Raw genomic sequence first — 13,392 nt, forward strand, 5'->3', positions numbered from 1 at the left:
AAATCCACAGGCACGCAGGCACGGACGGAGACACACACACACACAAAGATGGCGGAGGGTGTGTGTCTTGCCGGTTCCTGCTTGACTTTGCTTTTTTATTGCTATTTTTGCATTAATTCTTACTTTGTTTGCTCAGAATGTCTGTGCGATAATTTCCTACAACCGACAAACACTTCTGGATCATGAATCGGAAGCTACACACATCACTCGGCTTCCCAGATCTGGAATACTACATTGGCTCCTTTGTCCCTGGCACAGCAGGCTTACCTGTTGCTCCTGGCCCGAGATGACCAAAGGCAACGCTGGCGATGAAGAACAGAAAGGAAAGGGGGACTCCAAGCTAGGCTGAAAAGACGGGCTACACGGCCTCCTCTTCCTAGTATCTTCATGGCTAATGTCCAATCGCCGGAAAATACATTTGTGAACTCAGAGCAAGGCTTCAATCGCAGAGGGACATCAAGGAATGCTGTGTCTGTTTTTACAGAGACATGACTTACGGTCAATTAACTCGACTCTGCTATTCAACCAGATGGCTTTTTCATTTTCCTTATGGCTCAAATGACGGCTTCTGTTAAGAGTAGGGGGAGGTGTATGCTTCCTCATCAGCAATTCCTAGTGTACCGAAGTTGAAAACATCCAGAGCTCCTGTTCACTCGACCTGGAGTTTCTGAAGCTAAAATGCCGACCCCACTATATGTCAAGGGAATTCACGTGTTATTATCACAGCTGTGTATATACAGTACAACCACAAGCAAACATCAAGGTGGAACTCATCCAACTGCACAAGAACATTATCCAGAAAGAAACCTCTCACCGGGAAGCAGTCTTTATTGTCACGGGAGATTTTAACCAAGCAAGATTATAACAAATTCTTCCAAATGATCACCAACATGTTTCCTGCTCCATGCATCCTGCCCCGTCTGTGCTGGACCATGTGTACACAAACATCAGTTATGCATACAAAGCCACCCCCCTCCCCCACTTCGTCTCTCTGTTCCTACTCCCCATCGACATGCTGCAACTGAAGAGGGAGCCACCAACAGAGAATAGTGAGGCGCTGCGCTCAATGCCGCATGACTCTTTTGAGAATACCGATTGGAATATGTTCAAAGATTCATCCACCCTGGACTCATCGATCAACACTGAGGAATATACACTGAGTTGTACAAAAAATTAGGCAACACCTGCTCTTTTCATGACATAGACTGACCAGGTGAATCCAGGTGAAAGTGTAGATGGGGAGGAGACAGGTTAAATCATTATTTTTAAGCCTTGTGATAATTGAGACATGGATTGTGTATGTGTGCCATTCAGAGGGTGAATGGGAAAGAGAAAAAATGTAAGTGCCTTTGAACTGGATATGGATATGGTAGTAGGTGACAGGTGCACTGGTTTGAGTGTGTCAAGAACTGCAAAAGCTGCTGGGTTTTTCATGCTCAACTGTTTTTTTGTGTGCATCAAGAATGGTCCACCACCCAAAGGACATCCAGCCAACTTGACACAACTGTGGGAAGCATTGGAGTCAACATGGGCCAGCATCCCTGTTGTCACGTTCTGACCAGTAAGGGGTTATCTGTTATTGTAGTTTGGTCAGGACGTGGCAGGAGGGTGTTTGTTTTATGTGGTTCGGGGTGTGTGTTTATGTAGAGGGGTGTTTGATTTATGTATTCCAGGGTTTTGGTCTATGTTCTATGTTAGTGTATTTTCTATGTTCTAGTCTAGTCTTTTTAGTTCTATGTTTAGTTTATTGATTTGGCCTTCAATTGGAGGCAACTGTTCCTCGTTGCCTCTGATTGAAGGTCCTATATAGAGGGGTGTGTTTTGATTGGGTTTTGTGGGAAGTTGTTCTTTGTACTGCTGTGTGAGCTTACAAGACTGTTTGTTCATTTATTGTTTTGTTTATTAGTCGTGTTCACAATAAAAGTTAAGATGAGCACTCAACCCGCTGCGCCTTGGTCCAATTACTACAACGACCGTTACACCTGTGGAACGCCTTCGACACCTTGTAGAGTCCATGCCCTGATGAATTAAGGCTGTTCTGAGGACAAAAGGAGGTGCAACTCAATATTAGGAAGGTGTTCCTAATGTATTGTACACTCAGTGTACATCATCAGTCACAGGCTTCATTAGGAAATGTGTTGATGATGTTGTACCCACAATAACAATCCAGACATACCCCAACCAAAAACCCTGGATGAACGGAGAAATCCGTACCATGCTGAGAGCATGTACTGCAGCATTCAAGGATTGGCAACAATCTCCACATCCTGTTGTCTAACCTAAAATAACCTTCAATTACTTCAACAATAAACAGTCGCTGTGACTCTTAACACAGGTACGCCCCTGGGGTGTGTCCTCAGCCCTCTGCTGTGTGGCTTTGCATGACACCAACTCCATCATCAAGTTTGCTGACAATACCACAGTTGTAGGCCTGATAACCAACAAGGACGAGTCAGCCTATAGGGAGGAGGTAAGTGAACTTGCAATGTGGTGCCAGGACAACAACCTTTCCCTTAACATCAGCAAAACAAAGGAGTTGATTGTTGACTTCAGGAAGCAGAGGAGGGAACACCCATCCAATCCACATCAACGGGACTGCAGTAGAGAGTCAGCAGTTTTAAGTTCTTCAGCGTCCAGATCACAAAGGACTTGACATGGACCAACAATACCACCAATATTGTAAAAAGGGCGCAACAGCGCCTCAACTTCCTAAGGCTGATGAAGAAATTTGGCATGCCACCCCGGGTCCTCTCCAAATGCTACCGCTGAATCATCGAAAGCATCCTGACCGGTTGCATCACTGCCTGGTATGGAAATTGCTCCGCCCACGACCACAAGGCCTTTCAGCGGCTGGTGAAGACGGCGCAGTACATCACTAGGACTGTGTTTCCATCCGTCCAGGACGTCTAATTGAAACGTGCCTGAAGAAGTCCTGCAGCATCATCAAGGATCCCATACACCCCAGCCACGAGCTGTTCACTGACTTATCGTCGGGTAGACGGTATCGGAGCATGAGGTCTGATACCAACAGGCTCAGAGACAGTTTCTATCTACAAGCCATCAGACTGCTGAACACTTGAACTGGACGGACCACCTGCTCTGATTCTCCGCTCCTTAGCACTCACTCTCTCTCTCTCACTCACTCACTCACTCACTCACTCACTCACTCACTCACTCACTCACTCACTCACTCACTCACTCACTCACTCACTCACTCACTCACTCACTCACTCATGCTACACACACACCTCACAACTGCTGCTACCAGACCCTTCCATGATACATGTGTAAATATTTTATTATAAATTGTGCCTTCCTGTATTATACTTACGCTAAAATGTTTCTTCTATTCTATTGAGCCATTTACTTTATATTTGTATTCTTAAATGTTATTATTAGTTGTGCTTGCAAAACACAACTGTAGATTCAATGATCTCCCATTTCAATGGAAAAAAAAGGACCATAGACTTTACTTGTAAAAATAATCAAAATAATCACCTAACCAACATTGAGGTGTTCAGACTGGCCCAACTTAGATTTCTTGTCAAAGGATATTTGATACTATGTATACTTTTGGAACTATAACCATTAAAAATGTGCGTAAATGAACATGGGCTTGAATGAGAACCACAGGAATACAGTGGTTGATATTCAAAATGGTCTTGCTCCTTGGTTAATTAAGCTACAAGACCAACTTTAAAAAATTCAGGCTATCCTAACTTCAAATTCTCTGAAACCTTTAAAAACTATAAACACCCGACCTGGGTCCCAAGTTGCGCAGCGGTCTAAGGCACGGCATCACCACAGCCTGGGGTTCAATCTCCCCCATCCCCCCCCCCAAAAAAAATATTTGAATGAGCATAAATTTGCATAAAATAACTCACCAAAACTAACTCTTGAACCATTCAAGCTAGAGACATCAAACCAACTTTCACATGTCCTAACTTCAGATTTTTTAAAACTTGTATCAACTATAATTATATAAATTAGCATAAATGAACTCACCAACAGTAACCCTTGAACCGTTCAAGTGACCCAAGACACCAACCCAACTTTCTTTTATTTATTTATTATTTTTGTTGTACTTTTTATCCCCTTTTACCCCCCAATTTCGTGATACTCAATTGGTAGTTACAGTCTTGTCCCATCACTGCAGCTCCCGTACGGGCTCGGGAGAGGCGAAGGTCGAGAGCCGTGCGTCCCCCGAAACACAATCGCGGTACAGCGCGATGGGACAAGGACATCCCAGCCGGCCAAACCCTCTCCTAACCCGGATCGACGCTGGGCCAATTGTGCGCCGCCTCATGGGTCCCGCGGTTGTGGCCGGCTGCGACAGTCCGGGATCGAACCCGGATCTGTAGTGACGCCTCTAGCACTGCGATGCAGTGCCTTCCATTTTCAATCTATTCTAACTTCAAATTCTTTTACATCTTTATCAACCAAAACTATAGACATTTGCATACATTTGCATCAAATAACTCACCAACAGTAACTCTTGAACCGGTCAAGCTAGAGACACCAAACCAACTGTTACATGTTCAGGCCATCCTTCCTAATCAATCAGCTAATCTATCTACATCTACCTACTTTGCCAACTATAACCAGTCATTATCATTACTACTGTAGTCACTACCACGACAATAACTTATTTCAAAACCATAAGTACTTTAAAACAAGCTAGCAACCACATTTTCTTCAGGAAAACATACTTTTCTAGTTTCTTACTGTCGTTTCACTGTCGCGAAGGAACCTGCAAGTAAGAATTTCGTTGGACGTGTATCCTGTACATACAACTAATACAACTTGAAACACACACACACACACACACACACACACACACACACACACACACACACACACACACACACACACACACACACACACACACACACACACACACACACACAAGCACACAAACTTACCCGTTTGATATACTGCACCACCTCATTGACAAACGACCTGTTGATTTCCAGCTTCTCTCTGTGAACATCGAGAGGCGTCAGCTCTTACATCACCTTAACATTCCTCAAATCTAACCTAAGATGACTTTAACAATCAACAATCCTAACATTCCTGGTTCCAATCTAGCTCAAAGGACCGTACATAAAAGTCGGTAAGTCTGTCTGACGACCTGTGACACTTTCTAGCGTTAAGTCTTTCTGTCAAAAATAACGGGATCATTAGATTATATTGCATGTGCGTGGATCAGTCAGATGAAGCATGAACCTTCATCGCCATCTGGTGGCCTTGTGCATATACAGATAAACACACATGTATCAGGAGGCCTCTTCCTCAACCCCATCTGCTTACTCCTCTGTCATGTTCTTGTTGTTGGCCTTTGCTTCATTAATCTTCTCCTGTCTTTTCTTGTCCATCTTCTTCTTAAGGTCTTTCTTTTCCCTGTGGGGTAGGAAAGTGAAACAATTGCCCCATCAACTACTTGCATGTAGTCAATGTGCCCTTGAGCAAGGCACTTAATCCTTATTGCTCCTGTAAGTCGCTCTAGATAAAAGTAAGTGTGTGTGTGTGTGTGTGTGTGTGCGCGCTTACTTGTCACAGATGTCCCGGATCTTCTTCAACTGGGCACTCTGACATTCCTCTGCTATGGTTGTCAACTTCTCCACCAGCTAGAGGTATGCAGAGACAAATACCACTGGTTATCCTACAGTTTGTCTCTCATAAGATATGATCCCCGACTCATGCTTTCTGTTTAACTCAGGCATGATCTGTTGACTTTGGAGAATAGAATTGGTCCAGTCAGTATTGTTCTCTTCTGCACGGATAAACCCTGACACCTCATCCACAAAAAAACTGTACACAGAACCGTGACTACACTCAGCATTTCCATCTACCGTAGCAGTAGAGGAGCACTGGGACATCTTTACACTGATCTGAGGTCAGCAAAGCAGAGTGAGTAATAAAGCCCAGAGGGAGCCCGGTCATTAAACACAAGCCAAGACTTAGCATTATACTGAGTTGAGTGTTACTGCACTTGATGCTGATTCAATGCAAATAAAATATGTACGCTGAAATGAGTTTATGTGCTCTTGTCCTCCAGTATCACTCTGGTTGAGGATAGGGATTAGGTGTGTGTGTGTGTGTGTACCATTTTGATGTGTTCTTTCTTCTGGTACTTCTCGCTGTAATACTGCTCCTGTCTCAGTGTGAGTAGCTGTTGTTGCTGCTGCTCCTTGAGCTCAGACAGTCTCTGACTGGACTCCTGGTCCAACACACACAGCTCCTGCTCCAGGGACGACAGACACTGCTCCGACCTGCTACACACACAAATACAGTAGACACTGAGGTTAACACACACATGGAGGTCGGTAAGTGCTAACAAACACAAACACAAACACGCATGAATGCTCAGTACACACACACACACACACACACACACACACACACACACACACACACACACACACACACACACACACACACACACACACTGTTATCTGTGGAAGGCTCTAGCCACTGAGCACCCACATGGAAGAGAGAAAACATGACTGGAGAGCGAGAGACATAGAGACCGACACATAGTGAGAGAAATAGAGGGATACAGGAAGAAGGGCAGGGAGTAGGAATAGGAGGAGAAGAGGGCTACCTACCTTTTCTTACCATCTCGTTTGTGGCTCTTCTGCAGCGCAGAGCGCCTGCGCTGGTGCTGATTCTGCAGCTCTGCAGCCCTGGCCGTGTGCTCCTTGATCAGCTCGCTGGTCTTACGGTGGTGTTTCCTTACCAACTCCTTCATCTCTTTATACTGCTTCCTCTGCTCCCTCACAAAGCCCTTCTGCTGCTTCAACTCCTCCAGGGTCTGGGCCTCCATTTCTGGAGGAAGGAGGGAGGGAGGGAGGGAGGGAGGGAGGGAGGGAGGGAGGGAGGGAGGGAGGGAGGGAGGGAGGGAGGGAGGGAGGGAGGAAAAGAGAAAGGTATGATTCAGATTGGTGATGTCATGCAATCTGTTTACATGTACCGATCGAGGGTGGCCGGGCAGTTAGCCCACTGGTTAGAGAGTTGAGCCAGCAACTGGAGGATTGCTGGTTCGAATCCTGGGTCTGATGGGCAAAAAAAATCTGTTGGGAAGTGTCAATTGACGAATACAGTCATCTTAATACGAGCACACAATATGTTACGGTGTGGAGTCCTACTCCAGTCTTACCTGTAAGAACACTCTGGATTACATCCTCAGTCTTCACTGCTGGTTTCACTGAACCTGATACACAATAAATACACTTGTTAGTGAGGGTTTTGCCAGATCAAGTGGGTTGTAAATGTGTTGTGGCATGACAAATTGAAGTTTACTGGTTGCCATATTGGAGTCACTGTAAGTTCAAGTGGAGATTTGACCTGCACCTGTGGGCTGTTGCTGGTGGCTAACAAGGCTGGGGGGTTTGGGGGAGATGATGGGTGCGTGGTTGACCCCGTTCTCTGCGGGCACGGTCACCCGGGGGTCAGGCTCCATGGGGTCTTCACCACCCGCATCCACCTGCCAGTCAAATACATTGACAATGATACTGACACATTGCATTTATGAGGCACTTTTCACTGGGTCTCAATGTCATGACTTCTGCCGAAGTCGATGCCTCTCCTTGTTCGGGCGGTGCTCGGTGGTCGACATCACCGGTCTTCTAGCCATCATTGATCCATTTTTCATTTTCCATTGGTTTTGTCTTGTCTTCCTACACACCTGGTTCCAATCCCATTCATTACATGTTGTGTATTTAACCCTCTGTTTCCCCTCATGTCCTTGCCAGAGATTGTTTGTTGTTATGTGCTCGTGTTGTTGGATTGGTGCGCGACGGGTTATTGTTTATTTTATTATGTACTTAGGTTTTGGAGTTTGTTTTTACTTTATTAAACTATTCCAGTTACACCAGGTTTGTTTCTCCTGCGCCTGACTTCCCTGCCACCTACACACACGACGTGACACTCAGAGCATTTTATCAGGTCCACGCTACTTTTCCCTGGGTCTCAAAGTATTTTATCAGGTCCACACTACTTTTCCCTGGGTCTCAAAGTATTTTATCAGGTCCACACTACTTTTCCCTGGGTCTCAAAGTATTTTATCAGGTCCACGCTACTTTTCCCTGGGTCTCAAAGCATTTTATCAGGTCCACGCTACTTTTCCCTGGGTCTCAAAGCATTTTATCAGGTCCACGCTACTTTTCCCTGGGTCTCAAAGCATTTTATAAGTCCAAACTACTTTTCCCTGGGTCTCAAAGCATTTTATCAGGTCCAAACTACTTTTCCCTGGGTCTCAAAGCATTTTATCAGGTCCACGCTACTTTTCACTGGGTCTCAAAGCATTTTATCAGGTCCACGCTACTTTTCCCTGGGTCTCAAAGCATTTTATCAGGTCCACACTACTTTTCCCTGGGTCTCAAAGTATTTTATCAGGTCCACGCTACTTTTCCCTGGGTCTCAAAGCATTTTATCAGGTCCACGCTACTTTTCCCTGGGTCTCAAAGCATTTTATCAGGTCCACGCTACTTTTCCCTGGGTCTCAAAGCATTTTATAAGTCCAAACTACTTTTCCCTGGGTCTCAAAGCATTTTATCAGGTCCAAACTACTTTTCCCTGGGTCTCAAAGCATTTTATCAGGTCCACGCTACTTTTCACTGGGTCTCAAAGCATTTTATCAGGTCCACGCTACTTTTCCCTGGGTCTCAAAGTATTTTATCAGGTCCACACTACTTTTCCCTGGGTCTCAAAGTATTTTATCAGGTCCACACTACTTTTCCCTGGGTCTCAAAGTATTTTATCAGGTCCACGCTACTTTTCCCTGGGTCTCAAAGCATTTTATCAGGTCCACGCTACTTTTCCCTGGGTCTCAAAGCATTTTATCAGGTCCACGCTACTTTTCCCTGGGTCTCAAAGCATTTTATCAGGTCCACGCTACTTTTCCCTGGGTCTCAAAGCATTTTATCAGGTCCACGCTACTTTTCCCTGGGTCTCAAAGCATTTTATAAGTCCAAACTACTTTTCCCTGGGTCTCAAAGCATTTTATCAGGTCCAAACTACTTTTCCCTGGGTCTCAAAGTATTTTATCAGGTCCACGCTACTTTTCCCTGAGTCTCAAAGTATTTTATCAAGTCCACGCTACTTTTCCCATTTACTTAGCACATCATCTGGATAGAGTGTATGACACACATGGGACATTACAGCCCAACATATAAATGGTAATGCTGAGAATGTTTTTGCGGCCTATGCAATGAGATGTAAATAAGCAGAGTAGAACCATACGATTCCATTACTCCATTAGAAGCAGAAGCTACTGTATGGCAAATATACAACAGCACAATCAACACACCACACACCCAGAGCCTACCTGTAGCTTGTTGGAGAACTTGTAGACATAGCTTTGGTACCCCACTCTCAGCATGGCTCAGACCAACGTCCCAGTGACAACACTCTCTAACGTTTCACTAACATTTAGCCAATGTTCTCCTTATGTTGTCTCAATGTCCCTCTAGGTACTCTTCAACCCTGACTTGTTGTAGTACTTGGCATGTATTTGTTTTAAATATTATTCAGCTAAACCACCTGTTGTTACTGAGTCCTCTCTCCTTAAGCCTGTTTTGGACTGGAAGGTCTGTTCTCCTCTGCTCTCCTCATCTTTCTTCCTCTCCCTCCGTCTCTGACACTCCAGTGGAAAGCCCACTATTTCACTAAGCGACCGTTGCCAAGGTATCAACATGTACAGGCTCTCTATTGGATGTCCCTGTGGATAATCAGTTCAGCTGGCAAATCAGGTGAGACAGCTCCCTTGGGACCCACCTCCAACTCCCTTACTACCCCTCAGAGCTCACACCCCTTCTACCCCCAACCTCCCCTCCTTCACCCCCGTGATACCCCCGCCCCCCCTCGTCCTTTATCTCATAACCCTCACCCTTCATCACTGTCTCCCCCTGCCCCACGACTCCCTCCCTCCTAGGCCTTAACCCTTATTTCCTAAGCCCTGGTCAATAGCTCTAACCCAATCATCTCTTCACAAAGAGACAGGCCTACTGCCTGGGGAGATGCTCATTGATCTGTTACTTATTAGTGTGGGGGTGACGGACGACACACACACCTCTTTGCTGTCCTCCTCCTCTGCTCCCTCCTCCAGAGTGAGAGCTGCCAGTTGATTGGCTCTCTGCTCCATCAGGTTGACGTAACGGATGGGATTGGACAACGCCTCGATAACATCTGAGGAAGAGAACGGGGGGAACAGAATGTATCATCGATGATGTTATGCAAGCCAGTGGAAACATAAACATAGTTATAGCTCTATGGTTAGTTCTATACCAGTATTCTATAAGGTATGTCAGCCACTGTACCTGCGAATGTATCAGGGACATAGTCCTTGACCTCTACATAGACAAACAGAGCAGGGAGGGTCAGAGCCTGGTTCTTCTCATTCCTCAGACCAATGTAGTGGTAACCTGGAACACACACACACACACACACACACACACACACACACACACACACACACACACACACACACACACACACACACACACACACACACACACACACACACACACAGGGGTGAGTGATCAGAAGTTAAAGGACTGTTACACAGTATCACTCAAGCAGAAAAATGGACCAGAATGGTAGTCAGTCAGACTATTAAGCTATAGGCCTCACCTGGGCGGATGGCATTCACAGGAATGATGCGATGTCCAATGAACTTCCCTCCATCCTCAAACACAGAAATCCTCATCGAGGCCAGAGTGGGCAGAACCACCTGAGGAACCATCACAGACACACAAACATACACCCATGGAAGGACACATTAACCTGGGACTTATTGGTTTTAAAGAACTACAAATCCCATAAAAATGTGCTCCGTGATGTTTTAAACAGTGATTTACACAAATAATTCAATAGAACATTATTTCTCCCTATGGGTTTCTCGAGGATGAAAGCCTCCTCCTCGCAGACAGGGTTGACAACATTAACCTGGATGATCTAAACGGGCTAAGATCATGATCCAATCCAAGTTTATTTGCCACCTTTATTTGGCAGAGGATGCTTGCTGGCAAGCTCTTCCTCAACAATTCATATTAAACAAATACACACAATATTATTTGTATTTTTTTGTAGACATGAGAATAAAAGACATTACACTATATGCGTGGGGATGACACACACACACACACACACACACACACACACACACACACACACACACACACACACACACACACACACACACACACACCTCCTTGGGCTACTTTGAAGAATCTCAAATTTAAAATATATTTTGATTTGTTTAACACTTTTTTGGTTACTACATGATTCCATATGTGTTATTCCACAGTGTTGATGTCTTCACTGTTATTCTACAATGTAGAAAATAGTAAAAGTAAAGAAAAACCCTTGAATGAGTACATGTGTCCAAACTTTTGACTGACACTGTAAATACAAGTAACAATCAATGTCAAGGATACTGGTGACAGGCAAAAAAAGGTTTGTAGCAATCACAATATATTATACAGTATACAGTGGGGAGAACAAGTATTTGATACACTGCCGATTTTGCAGGTTTTCCTACTTACAAAGCATGTAGAGGGCTGTAATTTATATCATAGGTACACTTCAACTGTGAGAGACGGAATCTAAAACAAAAATCCAGAAAATCACATTGTATGATTTTTAAGTAATTAGTTTGCATTTTATTGCATGACATAAGTATTTGATCACCTACCAACCAGTAAGAATTCCGGCTCTCACAGACCTGTTAGTTTTTCTTTAAGAAGCCCTCCTGTTTTCCACTCATTACCTGTATTAACTGCACCTGTTTGAACTCGTTACCTGTATAAAAGACACCTGTCCACACACTCAATCAAACAGACTCCAACCTCTCCACAATGGCCAAGACCAAAGAGCTGTGTAAGGACATCAGGGATAGAATTGTAGACCTGCACAAGGCTGGAATGGGCTACAGGACAATAGGTAAGCAGCTTGATGAGAAGGCAACAACTGTTGGCGCAATTATTAGAAAATGGAAGAAGATCAAGATGATGGTCAATCACCCTCGGTCTGGGGCTCCATGCAAGATCTCACCTCGTGGGGCATCAATGATCATGAGGAAGGTGAGGGATCAGCCCAGAACTACACGGCAGGACCTGGTCAATGACCTGAAGAGAGCTGGGACCACAGTCTCAAAACCATTAGTAACACACTACGCCGTCATGGATTAAAATCCTGCAGCGACGCAAGGTCCCCCTGCTCAAGCCAGCGCATGTCCAGGCCCGTCTGAAGTTTGCCAATGACCATCTGGATGATCCAGAGGAGGAATGGGAGATGGTCATGTGGTCTGATGAGACAAAAATAGAGCTTTTTGGTCTAAACTCCACTCGCTGTGTTTGGAGGAAGAAGAAGGATGAGTACAACCCCAAGAACACCATCCCAACTGTGAAGCATGGAGGTGGAAACATCATTCTTTGGGGATGCTTTTCTGCAAAGGGGACAGGACGACTGCACCGTATTGAGGGGAGGATGGATGGGGCCATGTATCGCGAGATCTTGGCCAACAACCTCCTTCCCTCAGTAAGAGCATCGAAGATGGGTCGTGGCTGGGTCTTCCAGCATGACAACGACCCGAAACACACAGCCAGAGCAACTAAGGAGTGGCTCCATAAGAAGCATCTCAAGGTCCTGGAGTGGCCTAGCCAGTCTCCAGACCTGAACCCAATAAAAAATCTTTGGAGGGAGCTGAATGTCCGTATTGCCCAGCGACAGCCCCGAAACCTGAAGGATCTGGAGAAGGTCTGTACGGAGGAGTGGGCCTAAATCCCTGATGCAGTGTGTGCAAACCTGGTCAAGAACTACAGGAAACGTATGATCTCTGTAATTGCAAACAAAGATTTCTGTACCAAATATTAAGTTCTGCTTTTCTGATGTATCAAATACTTATGTCATGCAATAAAATGCAAATTAATTACTTAAAAATCATACAATGTGATTTTCTGGATTTTTGTTTTAGATTCCGTCTCTCACAGTTGAAGTGTACCTATGATAAAAATTACAGACCTCTACATGCTTTGTAAGTAGGAAACACTGCCGATTTTGCAGGTTATCAAATACTTGTTCTCCCCACTGTATATGTTTCACCTTAAAGAACTACAAATCCCATAACAGTCTGCCCTATATTATGCTTTACCTTCTTGAGTGTGAAGGCCTCCTCCTCCCAGACAGGGTTGACAGCGTTGCCCTGAGACGTCTTGGTCTTAAAACCTTTCCTTCTGGTGTCCACCGGCAGACCAAACATGTCTATCTCCACATACGTCCCCACCTTCTTATCGGTCAGGAACTGGCCTGAGATGATCTGGAGACAGATAGATGAGGATGATAAGAACAGAAGAGAGCTGTAAAGTCCGTGCACACATACACATACATTCA

At 44.9% G+C, this 13,392-nt stretch overlaps 1 protein-coding gene across 4 annotated transcripts in view; it reads right to left on the bottom strand.

Moving 5' to 3' along the window:
- The window catches only part of LOC106571556 (1-phosphatidylinositol 4,5-bisphosphate phosphodiesterase beta-1), a 228,559-nt gene that overhangs the window by 23,121 nt on the left and 192,046 nt on the right, over window positions 1–13,392 (bottom strand). For 2 of the 4 annotated variants that reach the window (XM_045695874.2, XM_045695877.2), the window contains exons 21-31: window positions 13,154–13,318; window positions 10,633–10,732; window positions 10,320–10,424; window positions 10,073–10,188; window positions 7,348–7,486; window positions 7,160–7,213; window positions 6,609–6,828; window positions 6,107–6,275; window positions 5,551–5,627; window positions 5,311–5,400; window positions 4,923–4,980 (exon numbers count right to left, since the gene is read on the bottom strand). In XM_045695874.2, coding sequence (XP_045551830.1) covers window positions 4,923–4,980; window positions 5,311–5,400; window positions 5,551–5,627; window positions 6,107–6,275; window positions 6,609–6,828; window positions 7,160–7,213; window positions 7,348–7,486; window positions 10,073–10,188; window positions 10,320–10,424; window positions 10,633–10,732; window positions 13,154–13,318 — 1,293 coding nt within the window. Of the gene's footprint in view, window positions 1–4,922; window positions 4,981–5,310; window positions 5,401–5,550; window positions 5,628–6,106; window positions 6,276–6,608; window positions 6,829–7,159; window positions 7,214–7,347; window positions 7,487–10,072; window positions 10,189–10,319; window positions 10,425–10,632; window positions 10,733–13,153; window positions 13,319–13,392 lie in introns of those variants that run through there. The other 2 variants (XM_045695876.2, XR_006759204.1) reach the window with 2 other exon arrangements.

The sequence above is a fragment of the Salmo salar genome, chromosome 15, assembly GCF_965601325.2.
Source record: "Salmo salar chromosome 15, fSalSal1, whole genome shotgun sequence".
NCBI classification, from domain to species: domain Eukaryota; kingdom Metazoa; phylum Chordata; class Actinopteri; order Salmoniformes; family Salmonidae; genus Salmo; species Salmo salar.